Source organism: Paramisgurnus dabryanus, chromosome 12 (genome assembly GCF_030506205.2).
Source record: "Paramisgurnus dabryanus chromosome 12, PD_genome_1.1, whole genome shotgun sequence".
Classification (NCBI taxonomy): domain Eukaryota; kingdom Metazoa; phylum Chordata; class Actinopteri; order Cypriniformes; family Cobitidae; genus Paramisgurnus; species Paramisgurnus dabryanus.
This window is the reverse complement of record NC_133348.1, coordinates 20,577,543-20,586,907: the sequence shown is the minus strand read 5'-3', so window position 1 is coordinate 20,586,907 and position 9,365 is coordinate 20,577,543. Positions and strand designations below refer to the sequence as shown.

Below are 9,365 nucleotides of genomic sequence, written 5' to 3'. Positions count from 1 at the left end.
AGCGATGTGTTATTGTTCTTTAAAGTGTTTAAGTATTATCTAAAAAAAAAAAATAGTATTTTGTACAAGACTTTGACTAGTTATGTAATGTGTTTAATTAACATTACAAGGCAGACGCTAAATGCACACAATAGACAATTATGTAATACGTTGAAAATTTGCATTTACAGTTTGGATTGTGTAGAAGATTGTTTTTTAGATGCATGTTAATATATACTGCGTCCAAATTTGCCTACTTACACAACGCCCTAAAAGTATGTGCCTTTATGTTTATGAGAAATATTTATTTTAGTGCATATTAATAAAGTATTAGAACATAAGTTGTACGCTGAGAGTCAAAATCCCACGGACAGATGCAACTATCTTGCACTTCAGCCTTTCATTTATTAAGTATTATGTAGTATTCACATAATTTCAGTAATTTCATATTTTTTGTGTAGTGTCATACATAGATATGTATATAAAGGCTAGATGGCTCAAGGCGGAGTCAGCTGTGTCGTCACTTGGCGGCCATCTTAGGTCAGTGCGGCCATAGTGCTGCTCCCTGCTGCTGTGGACGGAAGGTGAGTGACATACGCCAACTAAAATGCTCGTAACTTGCTGAATTCTTGACGGATTTACAAACGGTTTGGTTTTTTACAAACGTTATTAACGTGGCTATAATTCTGGATGCTTTAACATGTTTCATGAATTTTTTATTTATTTTTAGTATACGTATTCAGTGTCATAGGTACATCTTTGACGTTTATAACAAACCAATCCGTTTGAAAATCGGTAAAAAATTAAGCAAGTTATGGTCATTTAAAAGTACCTGCATCATTAAAACTCAATGCTACGAGTGAGCGAGCGCCCTGTCCTAAGATGGCCGCCAAAATGCGGACGTTCCACTCAATTGGCCATCAGCGCGGACGAGCCATCTAGCCTTTATATACATATCTATGGTGTCATAACCCCGAAATAAGTATTATCCGCCGCTAGAGTGCGCACCGGCACTTCTAATTGAAATAGTAGACCATCCGGGTACTTTAAAGCTAGCTAGTTTGGATCATTATTTTACCATACTATGATTTGGGACATACACAGAAACTCTGCTTTATTATAAGATAGGCTACTCCTGAAATAAAATGCTGATTTGTGTTAAAATCATTTACAAAAGAAATACATACAGACAAACCCATTTAATACACTTGTATTTAGTAAATCCATTTATTTACAAACAACACTGTGAAATGTTCCTCAGATTTCTTTAACAAATATATTTTTTTCAGTACATAAAGCACATGACCAGAACTGGCAGTTATACTGTGAGCTGGTAGAGGTCACAGATCAAAGTGTTTCTGATCCAGCAGTGTCATCCAGAATGTCTCCCGACTCTGTCACCTGAGCATCCCTAGACCCTTCCACTTCATTCCCATCTCCACCTTCCCCAGCATCACTCTGATTAGTCATTGTATCCTCAAGTCTGTCCTGGTCCGAGCTCATTTCCTGTGACTCATCAGCACGTTCTTCCTCCTCCTCTTCCTCCTCTGCATCCATCTCAAACACACGTAAATGCCTCAGATTGGCACTAAGCTGATGAGAGAGTGGACAGACTTTTACATTTAGTGTTTTATAACAACATCCTAATTTTGAATGGTTTCTATATAAAGATTTTCTAACCACATTACAGTTCCATAGGACTTTAACTTTTATCTTTCTGTAGTACTAATGGCAGCTTGGGCTGTTTTAGAAATACATTTAATTGGTTGTGTTATAATATTTCAATAGTTTTTAAATAATAATTTTCCTCTTCTATCTAACATTTAATAGTTCTCTAACAACAAAAATGTGAGATCTATGCCTCTACTGCTCTAACGCAGCGGATCATAAGTCTTTTTGACCTCTAGGTACCTGTTTATTTTACCCAATAAAATAAGGGTGGGTAAGGGTGTATAAAAATAACTAAACATTAAGAAGTATCCAGTTTTTTAGCTTATTTTAATCACTAATAATTATTTTAAGTCATTTTGGCTCCATTAGACATCTGTAGTGGGCCCAGCCTGCGGGCTGAAAAAAGGGTTGATCCCTGATACCTTTTAAAAATGAATATTTTTGCTTAAATCCTCAAACACTGAAGTATTTAGAGATGAGTACTGACACGCTGAAGCCTGTCACTCTTACCACACAGGCTACTTTTCGGATCCCATTAACAGCAACATACTGAGCCTTAATATTTTCCAGTTCTCTGCTTTGGTTTCCCCAGGCCACAGTTTGTACTGGGATCCGTTCAATCTGTTGCTCCAGCCTGACATACCACAACAAACATTACATGTCAAAATTATTAAGCACCCGCCACATACATAAGCATTAACATCACAATCAATCAATTATACGACGATGCACAATATACATAATGCTGTAAGGGACACAATGACCTGTAAGCTTATATGTGAAAACAAATTAATGAAAATACAGCTTAATAACAATAAACAGTTTAATATGTAATCCATTTTAATGAATAACAAAAAATATACATCTCATGCATAATATATATATATATATGTGATTAGAACAACATTTTGCATGGTTTTATTAAAGATATTTTTAATTAATACAATTTCTGTTTAATTCATCAATATTATTTGTAAATCTTTCTAAACACCTATTTGTTCAAACTAAATAAGTGATTCAGCATTGTTCTGAAATGTGTGCGAGGTGCTTGTGGTGAGGTTGCTGATTGGTGGAAATCAACAGGTGGGTTGAAAAAGTAAGTTATACCTGAGTGAGAGATCCCAGGTGAACTCCTCCTCGCATCTCAGAGCAGAATTTAAAGGAAGCTGTGCGAGGACACGCGTTTTATTCTCATCATCTTCTAGACTTCGCAATACTACCGTCAATGTCTCGTCGTCATAGAAACGGGCATCAAGACAACTGTATGAGGTGTCACTAAAATACAGTTTGATTACCATCAAATTAGTCACACACACATACTGACACTATACGATCATTTACAAATAATGGAAATAAATATTACACAATGATTAACTTACTCAGGATTTTGTGCTGGGGTTTCATCATCTATACTGGAATTGAGAGGAGTGTTGAGGTCAACAGCCACCAGACCATTAGGCACAGACCTAAAACATACGAACGCGAATTATTATATGCGTTAATAGAAAAGTAAAAAGAAGTTAAAACAATAAATGCAAGAATGAAAGTATGTATGCACGTATACCTGCTGGGGTCTGTTGCTCTTCTCAGTATATAGATTTTGGAGGGAGACATTTCGTGCATGCAGAATATTACATAATGCATACTGGCTGTCTTATCATTCCACCTGCACACAGAGAAGTCATCATCAAAATACTTTAAAACATTAATACTACAATGTGCAGACTGTAAATCATTACAACCTTATACTCCTAGCTGGTACTGTAATCTCAGAAAAAAAAAAATTGTTTATTAGGTTGAATTAGTGAGATATGTCTGTATACTTACAATGAGGGAAGCTCAAACAGCCGTGGTGTATCTGAGGATCTATTAAAAACATATTAATAGAGACATCATTATAATGCTAACAAGAAAACAATATTAAGGACAATCACGTGTTTCAGTTACATATTATTCCGATACAGATTTCTTGATTTATCAAATGTATTTAAAACATGGATTACCCTTCAGGCACAGTGTACAGTTGTAAACACACGGCCTGTTTTACTGAACACCCAATGACCTCCTGAAACACAGAGACACGCACAAGATTATTAGACAGATGCATTAGTGCTAAGGTAAGAAAGTGGCTAGCAAACATTAGGAAATACTGCACTTAATATAGTTAATGGTTCTGTTAGAATATGTTATTTTGGTAGTGGCGGCTTGTGACTGCTTTTGTGAGTGGCGCAAATTCAAAATATATGTTTGGAGTGTCATGTGTGTTGCTCGTGTTTTCAAAATATGTGTTTGTTGCGTCATGTGAATCATGTGCATCACGTGTTTTGTCAAAATAAGTGCCTGCTGCAAACGCGTCAAAACCATAAAGAGAAGCTCACGCAAGACACTCCCTTAACAGTAAACTCTGATTACACATGAGATTATGAGAGTATCTGGCAAACGCGAGTGTCTCTTTTATCATAAACCCTTTAGTGCCTCCGCATTAAAAACTTACAGCTGGTTTCTGTAAGCACAGATCAATGGCTGCCTCCATCATTCTCTTGACAAAGTGTAAAGACTTCTGTGGATAGGTCGGGAAGAGCAGTGGACTGTCTGCAACAAATCAACAGCAGCAAACACACAATTCAATAAATCGTGATTTACTTCTCGAAACACTGATGGGAGAATATAATGGGAGAAGGTGTTGGGACTCCACCTTTCAGGTGAGTGCTCTGCTTCACAAACGTCACCCATTGGTTGCCCTCCATGCTGGGTGGAGATATCAAGTCTTCATCTTCATCCTTCAAGTACTGCAAGAAACAGACCAAGCATTTAACAAAACGAGTAAGAGCACACGGGAAAAAAATCCACAGCTGGGTCCTCACCTGTCCAACACGCTCCACGCTGAAATACTTCCCTTTACGATCAAACAGCTCTTCATTCTGGAAAAGGGAAAAAATGAGGAGATGAGCTTCAAAGGGGTTATCCAGATGTTTCTTTAATGTTAAATGATAAGTTCCTTATTTACTTACGGCACTGAAATGCTCAGACAGGAAGTCAGCCACAAAAGCCAGATCTTTCTGGGTCATCTGGACAAAATAATACACAAGCACACTAATATTAGCTATTTAGTAATTTGTTGTGAAATCTCATTTGCGGTATACTATCACTAGCCTTTTGCACCTCTTCGGATCTGTTGAATATATTATCTCACCTTGTTAAGTTCAGGAGGAACATGATCTTCTGACATTCGGAGCATTGCTGCAAAAGGCAAATACAAGAGATATTATCTCAAATGATCTCAGTGCAAAAAAATAAGGCTGCACGATAAATGGCATGCGATTGGCCCTACAAAAAAAAAATCTTACCAACAAACAGCCATCGGAAAAAGGCATGGAAGTTCTTCATACTTTTATCAATAACTCTGGAATCATAAGATAAAGCTTAGCTGAGAAAATATAATGTTTTCAACCATGATGAGAAAACCTCAGAGAGAAAAACGTGATGAAAAATGACACTCACTGCGAGAGTTCACTGGCCTTCTGGGTAAAAGAACCCACTGCTACAATGGCATCTAAAGCAGATACATAAACCAACAAAAAGATATAACACTTCATTTAACATAATAATGAGGCATAATTACAAAGAACTAAATGGAATTTGAATTGGTTAACAAAAAGTTTATTTCTGTTTGACTAGCATTAATAAATGAACAGCAAACAATGACCCTCTATGGCTGCAGGATCTAAGCCGAGAGGTTCAAACTTCTGCTTCCAGAGTGCCATCCCTTTAAGCTCGCTTAGATGATACAGCAAAGCCTCAGAGCCACTGTGAGTTTATAAAAAAAACATTCAATGATTAGACAATAAAGATCAGTGTAACCCCTCTGTTTATCTATTGTTGGTTAAGAGGCTAATGAATTATACACACCTCTGCAGGTGACTAATAACTAGTTTCTGGATGCCGGAGTAGGACGACTCAGTGGATTGACCCAACATCTTCAATCCCTAAAAAGAAACAAAAACAATACTATAAAAACATACAATAAGGCTGGTATAACTGTTTCAGAGAACCTGTTCAGATAAATTCACCTTGACTGTAAGTTGATTCATAAGAAGAGCCTGAAGTTCAGGGCTGCAAAAAATCAGAACATTTAAATGTTTAAATAAACTCTTCAACTTAAAGCTGATGGTCATATGTTGCCCCCTGTTGGAGATTCACGGTTAACACATGCATAACCTTTAATACAAAAACAAACAATAAAAGACATTTTATTAAATATTTTAATGTAGTTTTATAAGCTTTTAACATAATATATAATATGGCATATATTGATTTATATGGATGTTTGTGATGCAGAATTGCGTCACCTTGCATGGCCCCATAGCAGCAGCTCCAAAAACTCATCCTGTACCTGAGTGCTTGTGTTTTTTTCCTGTAAAATAACATCATAATTTACCAAGAAACAAATCACAGATTGTATACTGGTAAGGAAAGTAGACATGTTTTCATGTATATCAAAACATGATTACATTTATGATTATCAATTAAAAAAAAGATTTATAGGAACCATACTGCCCTATTGAATATTATGGTTGTGACTGGCTAGGGTGTGATGACATCTAACCTGGACAAACTTAGTAAGTCGAAGGTCCATCTGTGTAAGAATATCTTCCCATGCTTCACACATACAGGTGAGAGAAAGATGCAGATACTACAACACAAAGGGCACAACATTTGTTTTGTGCACCATATGACTACTGTATGTATATATAACATTTCTATGCAAAAACTCACCTGTAGCAGTGTTGAAATGTGTGTAAACTTCCGTGCCATCTTGGTCAACTCAGGCAGACATGAAGAAAGCAGCCCGGTGTCCAACTGCAACAATTACAGACAATTCACCGTTATTGTCCTCTTACATTCCACACAATTCAGAGATGCCACTAGTAACCTGACAGTCTTAACTGTGTATCAGCTGTGACTCAACCTGTTCATATATTGTTTACTTGCAGTTTTTAACCCCACATGCAGGCTGAAACAACAATACCTTTCAATGTAGCAGTTACTCTTTTGATAAATGCATTAGACTAATGCATAAATGTATCAAAGCTATTTTCAGACCTTTTAGTGATGCTGTTTCAGCATGTATGGATCAAACCTTTTCATACATCAGAGACAATATAGTTTGCAGTACTAGAAAAAGCACAATGTTGACAGTGACAATTCTGGGATTAAAATGTTAAGACCTGAATTGTAGTTTTTAACAACATGTACCTGTATGTAATGAATTTCAGGGTTGCCTTCTGTTGTTCTTATTTCTGTAATAACAGAGAGGGACTTAAGGTCGCTAGATAGTCCAAGATTACGGCAGGTCCCTGAGATCTGAAAAACATAAAGATAAAAAAAAATGAATACATGGATATAGATTTATATAGTTTATAAATGAGAAAAATCAACCATTTTTAATCCTACCCCATTCAGCGTAGCAATCTTATATAGCCCATAAGCATACAGTTCTACAAATCCGGATGGCCCACCCACCACCAAGATATTGAGCCTGTAATACACATGTCACACATCAATCAAAATACAACAACACCAGGAAAGCCTTAAGTGTGACAAATCATGACAAAGACAACGCTGACCTCACTTCCCCCAAAAGGTTTGTGACTTCATCTGATTTCTCTTCACTGCAAATAACACATTCAAACAAATCAGAGGACACAAACAGTCAAAAAACATCCCCCATGCAAATGACGAATCAAAATGAAGAGTATGACAAAGAAACATAAATCATTTGCATATTAAGCACATAAAATGTATTCTTCTTACCTAAATATCTTTGATGTGGTGCTGTAGCTGAACATATAGACAGCAAAATGGAAAGGAGATAAAAATTTAAGCAAAAAAAGAAATGCACTAAAAAGTGGTATAACCAGAAACCACTTCTTAATATTACGTAACCGAGCAAAGTGTCACCTTTTAGGAAGAGTTGGTAACTTTGGAAGGAAACGGTTGGACTCATCCTCTGACTCGCTGAATGAGGCCAAAGTGCTAGAGAAAAAATAAAACAAATATAACAAATTCCCAGATTGAAAACAGACTCTCCATATAAAACTCATACACACCTGCTGTCATCCTGCACCTCCATCCAGTGCATGCAGGATACAGGATATTCCACTGGAAACAGGTGTAGGATTTCTGCCTTCTCTGCATCACACAGCACCACCTGCTTTGTGTCTCCCACACTGAATGCCAGAACTGCCAACAACAATGCTATGTTAACAATCATACATCAAATACTAGGGTAAACAATAAGACATCAACACCTGTTCTATTTGTGTGTTTAGTTTAACAACTTTAAGATTTTTATTAAAATAAACTTTTTACTTTTAAATTCTCCCCTAGCTGAATTACTATTCTACTTTTCCAACAGAACCACAGCTTTGTATGTTATTCTTATTGTTGGCTTATAAGACAAAATGTTCGATGCTAAATCATTTGCAAATATCTTTGGATAAAGTCATCTGTAAATTAATAAATGTAAATATAATTAATAGTATTTACTTTTTCCATCCGGTCTCCAGGCGAGTGACGTGATCTCTTTTCCTGTGTTCTCATTGGGTGGTAAGCTCCACACACGCTGGAAGTTGGCAAGGCGATGCAGAAGCAGCTGTAATGACAGATTTGTGTAATGAAGTCCCATTATATTCCTATAGATCAAAAGGACCGTTACACACTTGAAACTCTATTTTGTGGTAACTAAAGACTGTTAACTGTTAAGTGGCTCAAACTGTATATGTGAACAGCCCTGTGGGAAGTTATTTTAATGTGATTGTGTATAAACAACACTATACAGTAGCAAAAAAATGATGTATGTTATGTAAAGTGCCAACCTCTCCTGCAGTGTTTGCTAGGGCTATTAGATCTCTCTTGGGAGACCAGGCCATAAACAGAATGGGATTTGGGAGCTGTTTCTCCCCAACCTGGCGAAAAGCTGGCATTGCTAAAACCCTGCAGAAGGAAAAGACTCACTACTTCAGTTCAGACAGATTCAACAATGACACAAGGCAAGGCAATGAGATTTCGATTATCAAACGCATCTATGTATTTTACTGATTAACAAGAGTGACCGTAAAAACGCAAATCAAATCAATATAACGTTATAGTAAAGACAAAGTTTAAATATGAAAGGAAATACAGAATCGACTGTTGTTCATGCAGCACAACGAACTCGTTTTGGTAAATCTTAAAACTTTAGACACTTACTAGGTATATGACGACTAACGGTAAAATCTTCTTTAATACTCCTTTCAAAACCATAAAGAAATTCACTTATTACATTATTAGTTTATTATTTATGATCTAAACAGGCGAAAACAATTTTGCTCATGGTACAGTATTGAAATCTGACCAATGAACGACGACTCTGACGCGCCAATGACACGCGGTCTACGGAAAGGCCAATGAGACAAAAATATCTTTTTTTGAAACGCGAAACCTTTTTAGAGCAGAAAACACGGGCCGTTTCTTAATTCGAAGGCTGCAGCCTCCGGAGGTCAGATTTGCAGCCTGCATCCGTCCTATTTTAGAATATTAACAAATATAAAATGTATCATTATTCTTAGTTAATCGTAAATCGTTGTAATATGCTTATGACTTGCGAATGTAATGCTTAGTTAACTGAAATAAATCAGTATGCAGTCTGTATGCAACCTCCGGAGGCTGCTGCC

The 9,365-nt window shown here is 36.6% G+C and overlaps 1 protein-coding gene across 1 annotated transcript; it reads right to left on the bottom strand.

Moving 5' to 3' along the window:
- Positions 1–1,173: 1,173 nt before the first annotated feature.
- anapc4 (anaphase promoting complex subunit 4) lies at positions 1,174–9,054 on the bottom strand. Its single transcript, XM_065257111.1, has 29 exons — positions 8,902–9,054; positions 8,529–8,646; positions 8,200–8,305; positions 7,761–7,893; positions 7,612–7,686; positions 7,465–7,491; positions 7,278–7,322; positions 7,105–7,189; positions 6,907–7,014; positions 6,427–6,510; positions 6,257–6,343; positions 6,000–6,064; positions 5,721–5,763; positions 5,560–5,636; positions 5,357–5,457; positions 5,152–5,203; positions 4,998–5,053; positions 4,844–4,890; positions 4,662–4,718; positions 4,515–4,571; positions 4,346–4,439; positions 4,145–4,242; positions 3,654–3,715; positions 3,478–3,516; positions 3,215–3,316; positions 3,030–3,116; positions 2,758–2,925; positions 2,161–2,284; positions 1,174–1,572 (listed from the first exon to the last, which is right to left on the bottom strand). Exons 2-29 carry the CDS (start codon positions 8,634–8,636, stop codon positions 1,327–1,329), a joined length of 2,433 nt encoding a protein of 810 aa, XP_065113183.1. The 5' UTR covers positions 8,637–8,646; positions 8,902–9,054; the 3' UTR covers positions 1,174–1,326.
- Between the last annotated feature and the right edge of the window lie 311 nt (positions 9,055–9,365).

Bases quoted from the DNA above. Each gene is read 5' to 3' on its own strand.
- anapc4 (XM_065257111.1), bottom strand. From the start codon at position 8,636: ATGCCAGCTTTTCGCCAGGTTGGGGAGAAACAGCTCCCAAATCCCATT. The intron at 5,204-5,356 runs GTCATTGTTTGC...TATCTGCTTTAG, and splicing joins AGATCCTGCAGCCATAGAGG to ATGCCATTGTAGCAGTGGGT. The intron at 4,243-4,345 runs GTGGAGTCCCAA...GATTTGTTGCAG, and splicing joins GCAGAGCACTCACCTGAAAG to ACAGTCCACTGCTCTTCCCG.